The 17920-nt window shown below is 35.8% G+C and overlaps 1 protein-coding gene across 3 annotated transcripts in view; it reads left to right on the forward strand.

Moving 5' to 3' along the window:
- SLF1 (SMC5-SMC6 complex localization factor 1) overlaps positions 1–17920 on the forward strand; it is an 81716-nt gene that overhangs the window by 11147 nt on the left and 52649 nt on the right. For all 3 annotated transcript variants that reach the window (XM_003981155.5, XM_045040136.1, XM_045040145.1), the window contains exons 2-5: positions 606–719; positions 880–955; positions 2095–2335; positions 14291–14453. In XM_003981155.5, coding sequence (XP_003981204.2) covers positions 606–719; positions 880–955; positions 2095–2335; positions 14291–14453 — 594 coding nt within the window. The remainder of the gene's footprint in view (positions 1–605; positions 720–879; positions 956–2094; positions 2336–14290; positions 14454–17920) is intronic.

Genomic DNA, 17920 nt, shown 5'->3' on the forward strand with positions numbered 1-17920 from the left:
GGTGATGAAACTAACATATAGCAGAGTTAAGAAATGTATATTGGGAATAGAATCCAGGTTCATTATATGTACCTACTATACTAAGTTACTTGGTGTAAATGATGTGGGACCATAAGTTTTATCATCTCTACTTACTTACACATACTCTCAATATATATCCATAAGCACCTTAAAAATTGTTATAAGGTAAGATTAGGTTTCATTGTCCATATTGTACTTGTTGCATAAGACCTTAACAAAAAGAGTGCTTTTAAAACGAAGCTAGTATTATTATACTAATATTGCTTAAATATCGCCTTCTGAAGAATTGTATTCATTCATCAGTGTTTTAGTGTCAAGTGATGTTCTGATGGAAACTTTCAGTGTTCAAGAGAGAAAAAATAAAATCTATTTACAGTTGTATTTTGAGAAGATAACTTTATAAACCAATTTCTATTGAACATAAGCAATCTTAACAGTGGTATTGACAATATAGCCTTAGATGTTTAATTCTTTTTATGTTTAAGTTTTATTTTTTTTATTTTTGCACTCATAGTTAAAAAAATAATGTCAATCCTGTGAATAATATCTTTAACATATTTTATCTTTATGTGTATATATGTTAGATGGAAGATGGTGCTCCAAAGCATATCATCCAAATGACGGGATTTAAGATGGAAGAAAAGGAAGCTCTAGGCAAATTGCTTTTAAAACTAGATTGCACTTTTATTAAGAGTGAGGTGAGTACAGAAACTTACCAACTATTTAAAATAGAATTGAAAAATAATATTGGCCTAAGAATGACAAAATGTCCTCCTGATATTACAAGAATAAAATAAATGTGCTATAAAGGAAATCTTACCTTAGTAACGTTTCTTCACTTGGATTTTTTTCTTCCAGAAATACAAAAATTGTACACATCTTATAGCTGAACGCTTGTGTAAAAGTGAAAAGTTTTTAGCAGCTTGTGCAGCAGGTAAATTAATTACTTTCCTCCTTGAATGAAAATCTTCATGTGAAAAAAGAAGTACCTTCATCACCAAAATATAGTATGCTTATTATATCAAATAAATGTGGTTTTTCCTGATATTTTTCTGAAAATATGTTATAATATTTTTTTGTTTTATTTTTCTAAGGAAAACTTTGTAACACACGAAACTGTATCAAAGAGGCATAAATCCTTAACTTTACCAAAGACTTAGTGTCTTACATAAATGTTTTATGTCAGAAAAAAAAAAAAATTAACAAAAAAGATAGGCACAAAATGCCAAAAAAAAAAAAAAAGAAAAGCTTTTCTTGAAGCTTCAGTGAACTGTTCTAGTCAAGTTTTCTTTGATCTGTCGTTGAAAAGAGACTTTGTTCTCCTTCTACTGCCTCTGTTCCCACCCATGCTATGAAGCAATGATCATGCTGTTTTGTTTTTCTAAGATTTTAATTCCGTAAGTCCAATTTGGGATTTAGTGTCCTCCCTTCTATCTTTGTCATCCTTGATGTTCCTTTTATTGTTTCTTTTACTGTGATTGATCTGGCATGTCATCAGTCCACTAATTTTCAGAAAAAAATTATATATAATGCCAGTAAATTTATTATTTTTTAGAGTAACTCACCAAAAGGATACTTGGATTTATTTTTATATCTGAAAATGAAAACCTATACTGTCCATGCTGTTGAAAACAATTATTGATGCCCAGTTAAAGAAGGTGCAAGAGTGTTTGTAAATTTCTTTTACAAAATGTAACATTGCTGTAAACATCATTGCAAAAGTTATTAGCATAGGAGGAAAAATATAAATCTCAGCCAAATTGGTGAATAGTAATAGTAGACATAATTTAAGTAATACCACACGTATTTTATTAAGCCTTGGGTTTGTATTTTCTTCAGTAATGTTTTTAGACTTAGAATTATTATGGGAAAAATTACATACAATGTTCAGTGACATTGTAACCCTCTACCAAAAATTTGGGGAAACAAACATAATTCAAAGATCGTGTTGGCAACATAGCCTAAAGGTCTCATGTTGGAAAAGGTCAAACTTTATTTGATATTTAGTCCTTATTGTTTACCATTCATTAGAACCAAAATTATTTTGTGACTGACAGTTGATTTGCTTTCTAGGAAAGTGGGTACTAACTAAGGACTACATAATTCATAGTGCCAAAAGTGGCAGATGGCTTGATGAAACAACTTATGAATGGGGCTATAAAATTGAAAAAGACTCTCATTATTCGCCTCAAATGCAATCTGCACCTAAAAGATGGCGTGAAGAGCTGAAACGCACTGGTGCTCCAGGAGCCTTCCATAGATGGAAAGTTGTCCTCCTTGTTAGAGCTGATAAACGAAGTGATTCTCTTGTAAGGTAAGATGAGTTCAATCTCATGAAAGCTAAAGCAATGAACAAAAAAAAACAATTTTGGTTTGCATGAATACCTTTTTGAATTTCTTTGAAATTTGTGATTTAGTCCAATTGAGCCATGATGATTTACTCTTTAAACTCAGAGTTAAGTCATTCTGTACATTTAAGTATATGTGTCTACTAGAACAAAATCTATTTTATAGTATTGATTTAGATTACTCTTGGGGTTTCTGTTTAACTTTCCATGTTATTTGTTTTGGGTAACTCAAGCAAAATGAAACTTAAAAGATTTTGATTTTAGTTTTTAAGAAATTTAAATTTTTATAAGTATTACCGAGGCTTTTTCTGGGTCTATATAGTGCAGGCTTCATGGTTCATACTGTTTCCTTTGTTTCTTCCTGTTTTTTACATCGTATTTTTAAAAGTCTTCTGAGTAAACTGTATTCTGGGACTGTGATAACTATTAGGGGTGATGCAAGGGCCTTTTGTCACCTGTACAGAAGTTTTATTTATAGGTAAGTAAAATGTATACATTTTAAGTATACATTTTGATGAATTTGGACAAATTTATATACCCATGTTTCCCCCCCCCCACACCCACACTACTGTCAAGATCTGTAACAATTATGTAATTCTACAATGTTCCCTTGTGTCATTGCACATTTAATTTTGCCCCACCAATGTAAGACAACCATTAACTTCCTTTGTGTCACCCACCACACATTAAATTTGTCTTTTTTTTTTTTTTTTAAGTTCATGTGAATGGAATTCTGTATATACTCCTTTGATATAGTTTCATTTGCTTAACTCATTATTTTTGAGATTCATCCAGGTTATTGTATCATCCAGGTTCATTACTTTTTGTTGCTTAGTAGTATTTCACTTAGCAGATGTATTGCTGTTTATTCACCCATTGATAGACATTTGTTTTTTGTCTTTGTTTTTGTTTTTTTTCATTTGTGCTAATATAAACAAAGCTGCCATGAACATTTGAGTACAAGTCTTCATGTATATTTGTTTTTATCTCTCTTGGGTAAATACCAAGAATGAAATTGCTGACTGAGATGGCAGTTGTATATTTAACATTATAGGAAAATGCCAAAGTATTTTCTGAAGTTGTGTAAGATTTCAGTTGCTGTGCAATTACTTTGACACTGTTGTCCAAATATCACTTGACTGTAGTTGTGTATTTCTGGGCTTTTTACTCCACTGGTGTCTGTGTCTGCCTTATACCAAAAACACACAGTTTTGGTTCCTGTAGCTTTATAATGAGTCATGAAGTCAGGTGGAGCGAGTCCTCCAAATTTGTCTTACTCAAAATGTTTTTGGTGATTCTGGAATATTTGTTTCCTTATATATTTTAGAACCACCTTGTCAATTCCTACAAAACAAACAAACAAACAAACAAAAACAGCTGGGATTCTGATTAGGATTTTATTGGATCTATAGGTCAAATTGGGAAGAATTGAGATCTTAACAATACTGAGTTGTCCTACCTATATACACCATATCTCTCCAAGTCTTTGATTCTGTCATTAAGGTATTACAGTTTTCATGATATAAATATTGAACATATGCTGTTGCATCTGTTGAGATAATCAGCATTTTTCCTCTACTCTGTTAATACGGTAAATTATTTTGATTCTATGTAATTCCAGTTAGTTACATACAGTGTAGTATTGGTTTCAGGAATAGAATTTAGTTATTCATCACTTACAGATAACACCCAGTGCTCATCCCTACAAGTGCCTTCCTTAGCCCGTTTAGCCCATCCTCCCTCCTACTTCCCCTCCAGCACCCCTCAGTTTGTTCTCCTTAGTTAAGAGTCTCTTATGGTTTGCCTCTCCCTATTTTTATCTTAATTTTATTTTCCTTCCCTTCCCCTACGTTAATCTGTTTAGTCTCCTAAATGCCACACACATATGAGTGAAATTATATTTGTCTTTCTCTAACTGACTTGCTTCATTTAGCATAATATACTGTAGTTCCATTCATGTCCTTGCAATGGCAAGATTTCATTCTTTTTAATGGCTGGGTAATATTTCATTGTATGTGTTTACCAGATCTTCTTTATCCATTTATCAGTTGATGGACATTTAGTCTCTTTCCATAATGTGACTATTGTTTATAGTGCTGCTATAAATATTGGGGTGCATGTGCCCCTTCAAATCAGTATTTTTGTATCCTTTAGATAAATACCTAGTAGTGTAAGTGTTGGACCATAGCGTGGTTCTACCTTTAACTTTCTGAGGAACCTCCATACTGTATTCCAGAGTGCCTGCGCCAGTTTGCATTCCCACCAACAGGTAAGCAGGTTCCCCTTTTCCCACATCTTTGCCAGTATCTCTTGATTTGAGTTATTAATTTTAGCCATTCCAATAGTTGTGAGGTGGTATCTCATTGTGGTTTTGATTTGTATTTTCTTGATGATGAGTGATGTTGAGCATTTTTTCATGTGGCTGTTAGCCATTTGTATGTCTTCTTCGGAGAAGTATTTATTCATGTCTTCTGCCTATTTCTTTACTGGATTTTTTGTTTTTTTTGGGGTGTTTGATAAGCTCTTTATAGGTTTTGGATACTAATTCTTTACTAGATAATGTCATTTGCAAATATCTTCTCCCATTCTCTAGGCTGCCTTTTAGTTTTATGGATTGTTTCCTAGCTGTGCAGAAACTTTTTATCCTGGTGAAGTCCCACTAGTTCATGTTTGCTTTTGTTTTCCTGGCCTCTGGAGATGTGTCTAGTAAGAAGTTGCTACAGCTCTGGTCAAAAAGATGGTTGCCTGTGCTCTCCTGTAGGATTTTGTTGGTTTCCTGTCTCACATTTAGGTCTTTGGTCCATTTTGAATTTATTTTAGCGTGTGGTATAAGAAAGTGGTTTAATTTCATTCCTTTGCATGTTGCTGTCCAGTTTTCCCAACACTATTTGTTGAAGAGACTATCTTTCCCATTGGATATTCTTTCCTGCCTTGTCGAAGATGAGTTGACCATATAGATGTGGGTGTATTTCCGGGTTTTCTATTCTGTTCCGTGGATCTCTGTGTCTGTTTTTGTGCCAGTGTTATACTGTCTTGATGACTACAGCTTTGTGATGTAACTTGAAGTCTGGAATTGTGATGCCTTCAGCTTTGGTTTTCTTTTTCAACATAACTTTGCTTATTCAGGTTCTTCTCTGGTTCCATACAAATTTTAGGATTGTTTGCTCTAGGTATGTGAAAAATGCTGGTGGTATTTTGCACTGGGGATTTGCACTGGTATTTTACACTGGGGATTGCACTGAATGTGTAGAATGCTTTCAGTAGTGTAGACATTTTAACAATATTTGATCTTCTGATTCATAAGCGTGGAATGTTCTTCCATTTCTTTGTGTCATCTTCAGTTTCTTTCATAAGTGTTCTATAGTTTTCAGAGTACAGATCTTTTACCTCTTTGGTTGGATTTATTCCTAGTCTTAAGGTTTTTGGTGCAGTTGTAAATGGGATCAATTCCTTAATTTCTCCTGCTGCTGCTTCATTATTGGTGTATAAAATGCAGCAAATTTTCACACGTTGATTTTGTATCCTGCCACTTTGCTGAATTCGTGTATCAGTTCTGGCAATTTTTTGGTGGAGTCTTTCAGGTTTTCCAGATAAAGGATCAAGTCATCTGCAGAGAGTGAGAGTTTGACTTCTTCCTTGCCAGTTTGAATGCCTTTTCTTTTTGTTGTCTGATAGCTGAGGTTAGGATTTCTAGTACTATGTTGAACAACACTGGTGAGAGTGGATAGCCCTTTCTTGTTCCTGACGTTAGGGAGAAAGCTCTCAGGATTTCACCACTGAAGATGAGAGTAGTTGTTAGTCTTTCTATTATGGCCTTTATGATGTTGAGATACATTCCTTTTATCCCTGTTTTCTTGAGGGTGTTTACGAATAAAAGGATGCTGTATTTTGTCAAATGCTTTTTCTGCATCTATTGAGAGGATCATTTGGTTATTGTTTCTTTTATTAATATACGACATTGATTTATGATAATTCTTTTAATGTACTCTTGGACTTGCTAGTATCTTGTAGAGAATTTTGTTTTGATGTACATCAGGGATATTGGTCTGTAATTCTCCTTTTTAGTGACTTCTTTGGTTTTGGAATCAAGGAAATACTGGCCTCATAGAATGAGTTTGGAAGTTTTCCTTCTGTTTCTGTTTTTTAGAATGGTTTTGAAAAAATAGGTAGTATTTCTTTAAATGTTTGATAGAATTCCCCTGGGAAGTCATCTGGCCCTGGACTCTTGTCTGTTGGGAGATTTGTGATTACTGATTGAATTTCTTTACTGGTTATGGTTCTGTTCAAGAACCAGCTATTAGTTTTATCTATCTGTTCTACCTTTTTTTTTTTTTTTAAATATTCCTATGTGATTTATTTCAGCTCTAAATTTTATTATTTCCCTTTTTCTGCTGGTTTTGGGCTTCATTTACCGTTATTTTTCCAGATCCTTTAGGTGTAAGGCTAGGTTGTGTATTTGAGACTTTGCTTCCTTTTTGAGGAAGGCCTGAATTGCTATATACTTCCCTCTTAGGACCGCCTTTGCTGCATCCCAAAGGTTTTAGACTGTCATGTTTTCATTTTCTTTGGCTTTCATGTATTTTTTAATTTCTTCTTTAATTTTCTGGGTTAACCCATTCATTCTTTAATAAGATGTTCTTTAACCTCCATGTATTGGTGGTCTTTCCAAATTTTTCCTCATGAGTGACTTCAAGTTTCATAGCGTTGTGGTCTGAAAATATGCCTGATATGATCTCAGTCTTTTTGTACTGGTTGAGGCCTGATTTGTGACCCAGTGTGAATCTATTCTGGAGAATATGTGCACTTAAAAAGAGTTTGTATTCTGCTGCTTTAGGGTGAAATGTTGTGAATATATGTTAAGTCCATCTGGTCCAGTGTGTCATTCAAAGCCATTATTTGCTTGTTGATCTCCTTAGATGATCTGTCCATTGCTGTAAGTGGGGTGTTAAAATCCCCTGCTATTATGTGATTATCGATGAATTTCTTTGTTATTAATTCATTTATACATTTGGCTGCTTTCAATTTAGGGGCATAAGTATTTACAATTGTTAGATCTTCTGGTTGGATATACCCCTTTATTATGACACAGTGCCCTTCTTCATCTCTTATATAGTCTTTTGTTCAAAATCTAGTTTGTCTAAGTATGGTTACTCCAGCTTTCTTTTGATATCCATTAGCATGATAAATGGTTCTCCATCCCCCCCCCACTTTCAATTTGAAGGTGTCTTTGGGTGTAAAATAAGTCTCTTGTAAGCGCATATAGTTGGGTCTTGTTGTTTTTGTCCATTCTGATATGCTGTGTCTTTTGATTGGAGAATTTAGTCCATTTATATTCAGAATAACTATTGATAGATATGAATTTAGTGCTTTTGTATTCCCTGTAAAGTCATCGTGCCTATAGATTGTCTCTGTTCCTTTCTAGTCTTTGTTGCTTTTGGTCTCTTTCCTGCTCCAAAGGTCCCCTTTAATAATCCTTGCAGAGCTGGTTTAGTGTTCAAGAACTTTAGTTTTTGCTTGTCTTAGAAACTCCTTATCTCTCCTTCTATTCTCAATGATATCGTTGCTGGATAAAGTATTGTTTTGGCTGCATATTTTTCCCCTTTAGCATGTTATGTGTATCATGCTACTCCCTTCTGGTTTGACAAGCTTCTGTGGATAGGTCTGCTGCTCACCTTATGTGTGTCTACCTTTGTCTGTTAAGGACCTTTTGTCCCTAGCTACTTTCAGAGTTCTCTTTTTATCTTTTTATTTTCTAAGTTTCACTATAATGTATGTTTTGGTGTTGACCTGTTTTTGTTGATTTCAAGGGGAGTTCTCTTTGTCTCTTATACTTGAATAATGCCTGTTTTCTTCTCCAGATTATGGAAGTTCTAAGCCATAATTTGGTCAAATAAACTTTCTATCCCTTTTTCCAGCTCTTCTTCTGGGACTCCTATGATACAAATCTTACTGCATTTTAGAGAGCCACTTATTTCTTGACCTCTCCTTTTTAGCTTGGTTCTTTTCCATAATTTTATCTTCTATTTACCTATCTGATTCTCTGCATCTTCCATTCTCATTGTAATTATATCCAGTAGGATTTGCATCTCAGTTATAGCATTTTTATTTCGGCCTGAGTAGTTTTTAGGTCTTTTATCTCTACTGCAAGGGTTTCTCTGGAGTCTTCTATGATTTTTTTCAACTAGCTGATGTTCTTATCACTATTGTTCTAAATTCTTGTTCAGGTATATCACTTATATCTGTTTTAGGCAAATCCCTGGTTTTAGTTTCTTCCTGATCTTTCTTGGGAATAGAATTCTTCTGTCTTAACATTTTGTCTAGGTTTCTGTCTTTTACATGGTATATAAAAACTTGTTTTGTTTTCTGCTCCTGAGTGTAATGCTATATTAAGAAGGGGGATATACACTGTCCAGGGCCTGGTGCTTTAAGAAGTGTTTCTGGTATATGCCCTGTGCACTCTGCTATTGTGATTTGGCTGTTCTTTTCCCCAGGTCAGTCCTTTGCAGAGTTCCTCTTTGCTTGTAGTGGGGAGTGTTTGGACCATTAACAAGGTGTGCTTTGATTCATTTGTTATAATAAGCCTGATTAAAAAAAGGAAAGAAAAGTCTTCTACAAAAACTAGAGCAGGAAAAAGAATAACAACAACAACAAAAATGGACAAACAAAAAGAAAATGGACAAAAAAAAAAAAAAAACAGATTCCACAGAAAAAGAAAGCAAAAAAAAAAAAAAAAAAAAAGATCCAAAAAAACGAGAAAAGGAAAGAAACAAACAAAAAACAAATGAACAAAGAAATTATAATCCTGATTCAAAAAGAAAAGAAAGAAAAAAAGCCTGATCTTATTTCCACTAGAACTGAAGCTGACGCTTTGGAGCACTCTATGATCAGTAGACTTGGTGCATGTGGGGGTCCTTTATTGGTCCTCTGGGGGAGAGGCCAGCTGCGCTGTCTAACAATCAGACCGGCTCTTGTAAAGATTTCCCTATAGGGCACAGAAAAGTGAGTTTTGATGTATGTGGCTCCAGCCTCTACTGGCAGCACTATGTTGCTTGCTGAAGTCTGACCATGCTGGTGGGTGGGAAAAGATGGCTTCACCTGCTCTCTGGTCCCTGGGAAGGAAAGCTTGCACCTGCTGCTGTTCAGGAAGCCCTCACAAGTGTACATTCTCCCCTTCTGTGTCCCAGGCTTCCATCAGATCCCTGCCTTCAACCCTTCTATGCCTTGGCCGTGGACATGCCCAGCATCTAGCTCTCCTATGTTTCATCTTTGGCACAGAACTGAGATTCAATATTGCAAATCTTCTTACTTTTTTTAATTAAACAAATTTTTAAATATTTATTTTTGAGAAAGAGAGACAGAGCATGAGCTCAGAAGGGGCAGAGAGAGAGGGGGAGTCACAGAGTCTGGAGCAGGATCCAGGCTCTGAGCTGTCAGCACAGAGCCCAACACGGGGCTTAAACTCAGGGACTGCGAGATCACGATCTGAGACGAAGTCGGATGCTTAACTGAGCCACCGGGGCACCCCAAAACTCCAAATCTTAAAGGACGCAACAGGGCATGGACTTGCTCCTCCTTGCGGTGATGTGCCTGGTGCCATTCTGTTGCAGAAAGTAGTCCCTTGGCTGGGCAGTCCCATGGAGGTTAGAGAGAAGCACAGCAAAAAGCTGTGAGCACTTTAACCACCTTCTGTGCACACTTCTGTCTCTGTCATAGGAAGGTTGCTTAAAGGTGCCAGCCAGGTCTTTTGTCCTTGTAGAGGCAATATACAGTCTTCCAAATGTACTCCAGGAAGGGGAACTTTCTCTCCCATTGTGACCCAGGGGATCCCCCCATCATGCTGTCCATTCCCAGTCTTCCCGTCTTTCTCCCCAGAAGCACTGCTGCCCACCCAGATCTACTCCAGCGAATGGCACAAACTTCCAGAAATTCAGAATTTCAGCTCCACTGTTGCAGAAACTTGGGATAGTCAGTTTCTCTTGATTCCCCCATCTGTGGTTTTGGAGGAGTGCTTTTCTTGCGCAAACCCAACAACCTACTCTCTCTCCTCTCTGTGAAAAGGCCTCCCACCTCCTGCAGCATTGTGGCTTTTCTCTCTCCCCGTTCCCCTCTCCGCATACCTGCCACATTCTCTCCTTGATGTTATACAGAATCTTCACTTAATCCGCAGATTGATTTCCTAGGTGTTCAAAATGATGTGATGTTGAGGTAGCTGTGTTCCGGGGACGAGACTTCCAGGGTCTGCCTAGTACACCACCATCTTAACTCCTCCCCTGACCAATTTAAATGTTAAACCAAATTTGTATTCCTGAGATAAACTGTACTTCATCATAGTGTAGTATCCATTTTTAATAATTGCAGATTCTTCAGATATTTTAAAAATTTTGTGTCTTCAATGTGCAAAACTGACAACTGTAAAAATACATAAACTACATATCATGGGTTTTTTTCCCCTCCCTAAATAGGAATGAAGAAATGGATGCTCACTCTGACCATTTCTTTTCAGCATTTTGCTACAGGTACTAGGCAATATAGTAAGACAAAGAGAATAAGAGGAATGGAGTCAGATATAAAGAAATAAAAATGTCGCTATTTCTAAAAGGTATGGTCATATAATAAATAATTTACCCAGAAAAGCTGTTAGAACTAATTAGTGAATTCAGCAAGATGACGGGATAATAAGTCACTGTACAAAATTAATGGTGTTTTTATATTCTAGTGATGAACAATTGGAAATTAAAATTTAAAAATATATTACCTTTTTTTGGCAATTTTTTTGTGTGTGTGGGTGTGTGTGTATTATTTTCTAATTATTTATGTCATTTGCATGGGGTTCTCTGAGCTTCTTGGACATGTAGTTTTTTTTATCTTTTATTAACTACGGAAAATTCTCAGCCACCAAATTTTAAATTCTTCTGTTGGGTTCTTTTTCTTGCACTCTGTTACCTTTGTTTAAGACCATTTAATTCATTTCCACAGTTTATGCATGTTCTGTTTTGTTTTTAACTTTTTTTTCCCATTTTTGTGTTTTCAGTTGGATAATTTCTATTGACCTATCATCAAGTTCATTACCTTTTCATTTGTTTGCAATCTGTTCATTAGCCTGTCAAAAAGATTATTGTTTTGACAGTAACTTTTAGTTCTATCAGTTTTTTTTTTTTTTTTTTTTTTTTTTTTTTTTGAGAGAGAGCATGTGCATACACCTGCAAAAGTGGGGAACTGCCAGAAGGAGCAGGAGGGAGAATCCTAAACAGGCTTCACACCCAGTGCAGATATCAAGGCAAACCTTGATTCCATGATCTTGGGATCATGGATCATTTTTAAACTATTTTGTTTTCTTTGTTTGTTTATTTATTTATTTTGAGAGAGAGAGAATAGGGGAGGGGCAGAGAGAGAGGAAGAGAGAGAAGCCCAAGCAAGCCCCGCACTGTCAGCACAGAGCCTGGTCCTGGGCTGGATCTCAGAAACCGTGAGATCATGACCTGAGCTGACATCAAGAGTCAGTCGCTTAACCAACTGAGCCACCCAGGTTCCCCTCTACCATTTTTAATGTACCCTATGCACAGTTCCTAATCTCTTAATGCAATTTGATCACTTTATCCATTGTCTAACATTTCAGTCATAGTTATTTTAGTGTTGGTTTTTTTTTTTTAATTTTTATTTATTTTTGAGAGAGAGACGTAGAACGTGAGCATGGGAGGCGCAGAGAGAGAGGGAAACACAGAATCTGAAGCAGGCTCCAGGCTCCAAGCTGTCAGCACAGAGCCGGACGTGGGGCTCAAACTCATGAACCGTGAGATCATGACCTGAACCGAAGTCAGAGGCTTATTAACCCACTGAGCCACCCAGGCACCCCACAGTCATAGTTATTTTAAAGTCACTTTCTGGTAATTTCAACAAGTGAATCATCTCTCTATGCTTTATATTGCTTTGTCTCTTGACAGTGGTTTGTTTTTCTTGCTTTTTGTGTATGTCTTTTTTATTGCATGTTTAGATATCACAGTACAATAGGGGCTGAGGTAAATACTTCTATCCAACAATGGGCTTACTTTTTCTGTAAAGTAGTTAGTATGGGTAGTTAATCTTGTTAGTCTTTGAGCAGGCACTGGGTTTTGTTAATGCTATAGTTACTTCAATGCATCCTTTCTGATTACTCCAGCAGTAGATGGAATACAGTTTCTTTGTCCTTGGCATGGAACCTGGGTTGCTGGAGGGGTTTTAATCAATGTTTCTCACTTTCAGCTTTCAATAGTCCCTGCATTGCTAGGTCACAGAAGGACTCTGTCATCATTGTCTCCCTGTCTTGCTTGTTACTAATATCTAGCTGGTTGGGGGTAAGAGTGGATGTGTTTTTGGTTCTGCTAGAAAGACTTCAGTCTTTTTCTTTTTTTTTTTTTTTTTTAAAGTAGGCTCCATGCCCAGCTTGGAGCCCAATGTGGGGCTTGAACTCATGACGCCAAGATCAAGATCTGAGCTGAAATCAAGAGTCAGACACTTAATCGACTGAGCCACCCAGGCACCCCTGGATATGCTTCAGTTTTAAGCATTCTTTGTGTTCTTGGTCTCTGAGGTTGGGACTTTGTTAATATTTGTGTCTCAGTCCCTCATGGCAGAGAAATTCTGCCTTGTATGTGTTGTTAGGGTTTTGACAACAGAGAATTTCTAGCCTGTGTCCCAGTATTAGATCTTTGCTTTCTATTGATGCAGGAACCTAGGTTTGGCTGGCATTTTTTTCTGTCCCTTCTGCAGGGACAAATGGCTTTTGTTTCTGTTTCTTATCTAGAAATAGTGAATTATTTTTTGGGTTGTGCAGCAGGAGATTTTCCTGTTCCTTTCCCAAAGGCGCATGGGTTTTACTTACACTCTCCCAACAGAAGCTGTGCATCTTTTCCTGGGTTCTGAAAGTATAAGACTTCTTACCTTAACCACGTGACTTAAGATGTTACCTCTTTTGAGAGAAGAATCCAGGGAAGTGGACCTAGTTTTAGGTCTATCTCTTGATGGCAGCCAATCCCCACTGAGCCACCTGTGCTACTAGTAGGGACTCCCATTGGTATCTGCCCTAATTCTCTTTCATAAATGCTTAATAGAGGCCTATGGCAAAGAGCTTGCAACTGACTGCAGACTTTGCTTGAGTCACTTACTCCCAAATATTATAAATTGTCATGGTACTTGCACTTGACTCTTAAATTTGTTAGAATTTTATCTGATTCTTACTACTTTTATGACAGCTACTTCCCTCTAGCACCCTGGCAAAATGAAATAGTTTTGACTGTCCATTCTCTTCACAAAGGGACTTATTATTATCACTCTTAAGGAAGTTTAAGTTTCTTGGTTGGCTTGTTACCTCAGTTCTCTGATAAGTTCGTGAAAGGTGAAAGGTTCTGTAGATTATTTGGCTTTTTCTTATTGTTAGGTAATAACAGTGTTCTCTTGTGGCTTTCTATATCCTAGGCACAAGTAGAACTTTCATGAAACTTTGGGGATGTTAAAAGTTAATCAAAAACTAATTTTTTAAAAGAATGCTGGCAACTGTAGTTCCTTTTTAGTGGTTTAGAATGATTTCCTTGGAGGTATGTTGCCTTCTGAGGTAGCTACATCCCTAAACTTCTTTCATTATTCTTTGGACTTAAGGAGGTGACTTTTCCTTAGGGAATAAAGTCAGTATTCTTGATTCTTAAAAATATTTCCCATATCAAGAAATGGATAAGCAAAAAGAATATCATGATTTCTTCAACATCTTTGAACAACTTATAATTTAAGAAATCACTATAGGACTTATTCTCCATGACACTCACATAGCCCAGGGGCACTTAATTCTTTCAGAAAGTTCTACTCCTACTCTAAGGAAGTAATTGATTTAGATGATGTGACTGAATATACTTTAAAAAAATACTTTCTATACTATTTACATTTTTATTTAGAGTTCTGGAGGCTGGAAAAGCAAATGTTATTTTACCAAAAAGCTCACCAAGTGAAATAACTCATGTGATTGCCAGTAATGCAAGAATCAAGGCTGAGCAAGAAAAAGACAACTTTAAAGCTCCATTTTATCCAATTCAGTATCTAGGGGATTTTCTTTTAGAGGTAAGCAAAACAAATGGTAAACATTTTTGAGTGTTTATTTTATAAAATATCGATATTGTGAAATATGTTAAAAATTATGTTCTGAATTTTAAAAATACAATGATTAGAAATACATTTGACCCTTGAACTGCACAGATCCACTTTATAAACAGATTTTTCAGTAAGTTGAGTACTATAAGTGTATTTTATTTATGATTTTAACATTTTTTTTCTTTAGCTTTGTTACAAGAATATAGTACATAATACATACAAAATATAAAATAATATGTTAGCTACATATTGGTACAGTGTCTGGTCAACAGAGGCTATTAAGTCTTTGGGGGGCTGAAAGTTATATGTGGAGTTTGAACTTTGGCAGGAGGTGTTCTTGCCCCTAATCTCCACATTGTTCAAGGGTCGGCTATAATTAAAATGACATATTCTTAAAGGCTATAGCTCTCAGTTTTTTAAATATTTGAGAATATTTCTGATAAATGTGAAAGAACCTTGCTTGTTAAATTTAAGTTTGTGTTATTGAGTCTTTTAGTTTTCAGTGCTTTAGTGATGTTTACTACAAAACAATTTTAGCATTTTAATGTCAGTATAAATAAAATAGCAGTATCATGTAGTATCACGTAAGAATTTGTAATTTTCCCATGGGAAAGGAGGAAGCTATTTCTAAGGATTTAGAAATACTGTTCTGTCCTATTCCTCTGCCTCCCTCTTCCCACTTTGTGCAAATACCACTTCTTAAGTTGTTTGAATTGGAACAGTCCTAGAAGGAATTGTCTGGAGATAAGAATTTTTAAGAAGGGTCACTCAAGGTAAAAGAGAAACCTCAGTGTGTCTAAAAACTACACTTTGATCTTCTAGGAAAAACTGGCTCCTTGCATGTTAACATCTCAATAAATGATATAACCTTTTACCTAATAATTTATATTAGAGACCTGGGAATCACCCTTGAAACCTTCCTTTCCCTGATTCCCCACATCTTGTCAATCACCAAATCCTATTGATTTTATTATCTTAAATACCACTTGAATCACTGTGCTTTTTTCTTCCTATATTAACATCATATTGAGTTCATCCTCTTTCCTCTGCCCTCCTGCAATAGACTCTTAATTATTCATCTTTTTACTCTACCTTTTAACTCTTGCTAATCTACTGATTACTCTTAACCTTTTCCTAGTCCATTCTTCTTCCTTCAGAAGGAGCAGCCAAAATGCTCTAAAACAACTCTAATTCTGTCACTGTCCTGTTTAACCCTCCAGTGGCTTTCCATTGCCTTTAGGATAAAGTCCTAAACTTGTAACAATGGCTTAAAAGTTCCCCACAGAATCCTTGTCAGTCCTGCCTTTAAGGCACATCCTGCTCTACTTTTCTGCACTCAGCTCTCAATAACAAAACTTCCTTCTGCCTGAAAAAGCCTTCCCCGGGATTCTCTCACTCCCTGTGCCTGCGTGCCTTCTGTCCGTTCATCATTCAAGTTGCACTTAGAATGATGCCTCTTGAAGGAAGCCTCCCTTACCCTTTGCTAAAATAGGTTCACCTATAATTGTCCTCATAGCATTATTTTGCTTTATAGTTCTTACCACATTTGTAATTAATCAGCTGGCTGATTACTTCGTTAATGTCTGCTTTCCCCATCTAAACCAGAAGAACCATGTCATCAAGATGATGTCTGACTTTTCCATGATTATATCCAGTCATCTTGTATAAAGCTTGGCACATGGGTTCTCAGTTTTATTAGGTAAACAGAGAAATTATGAAATATCTCTGAGTCTTCCAAGAGTATATGTAATATATTACTCTAGAATTACCTTTCCCTACTGAGTAGCAGCAATGTAGATTGGAAATTTGACCTTAGTTCAAGGGATGGATCTGCTTGCACTATGGATGATCTCATTGTCCTTGATAATGATGGTTCTTGGAATGGGCATGTGAGCCAGTTTTGATCCATGAGACATGAAGAGTGGTATGTAAGAGTTTCTGGGAAGTTTCTTCATTCTTCTGAAAAGACCACCACTGGCATCCTAGCTCCTGCTAAATGTGAACATGGAATAATGTAACCTAAATTATTACTAACAGCCAATTTTTGACCATGAGGAGAGGTAACCTTAGGAATAAACCAGCCTTGTAGATAGCAAAATATACAAACAATGTGGATCCTTACAGAGATACTTGAGTTACTAGATCAGCCAACACTAAAACCTGTCTTGGCCCTGGACCACATTACCATGTGCTGTAAAACACGACCGTGTTATTTATATTACTTTGAATTGGTTTTCTATTACTTGCAGCCAAAAGCATCCTATCTGATCTACCTATCTGAATAGTTTAATGGTAGCCTTTACTGTTAATAGAGTGAAAGCCATTCTTAACTAGTTTGGTAAAAGTATATAAATTTTTTTTCTATGGAAAGAAATGAATATAGTGTAAAATTTAATATGCTTTATCCATAGTCTTAGTCTTATTTTACTGCAGTAATATGACAGCATTCAGATTCAGTTGTTGAAATATTATAAGGCAGCAATAGTATACCAAGTAAAAGTAGCAAATAATCTATAACTTAGATTTATTTTTAGAATATATTGTTTTAGAAGTTCTAGATTAGGCAGCTGGGAGTTCATAGCCATTTATTCCAAATAAGGAAGGCATTTTGTGATCACTTATGATCAGAAAATAGTTACCTTCATTGTAGTATCTTCTACCACTTTGTCTTATAGCATATCACATTCCTCATTAGTTGGATTCTGAAGTGTCCTCTGAGAGTTGCCATGTAAAATGAGTTGAAAGTTACAACCAATTGTTTAAAAAAAAAAAAAAAAGTTTTGTTTAACCTACTTATACTTATTTGGAAAGCTCCTGAGTAACAGAATCAGGGATCTGTTTATTTAGTTCAGGCTTATAGATCCTTATTGAAGAATTTTGATGTACCAGGCACTGTGCTGAGGAGTAGGGAAAATAAATAAGACCACGTGTCAGACTTCAAGGTGCTTACTATTTAGTTAGTGGTGAAAACAGTACATGGAAACTGTTAATTACATTTAGTGTATAGTGTGTATTGTACGTTGGCAAATTTAAGTACAAGGGATAGGTATTTAGAGAAACAGGTGACTAATGTATCTCAATTGTTTGGCCCAAAGAAGGCCTCACGAAAAAAGAGAAGATATTTAGGAATACTTAAAACTTCTTTTGACTATCAGCCTAAGAAAGAAAGTAAAAAGTGAACCACACAAAGTCTTAGAGAAATATAACAGGAACAATAGAAAAAACATACACTTTTTGTGGCAGATCAACTAATTTGTGACCCAGATGTATAGTTTATTAGTTTTCTGACGGTAGGAAAGTAATTTAACCTGAGACTGAATTTCTTTTTTTGTGCATCAAAGTTCATACTTTCTCATTTTGGTTGTTGTGAAAACTATTAAAAATGTTACTCTGGACTAATATTTATTGAATGATTATTATGTGCCAGGCTCTGTGCT

The sequence above is a fragment of the Felis catus genome, chromosome A1, assembly GCF_018350175.1.
Source record: "Felis catus isolate Fca126 chromosome A1, F.catus_Fca126_mat1.0, whole genome shotgun sequence".
NCBI classification, from domain to species: domain Eukaryota; kingdom Metazoa; phylum Chordata; class Mammalia; order Carnivora; family Felidae; genus Felis; species Felis catus.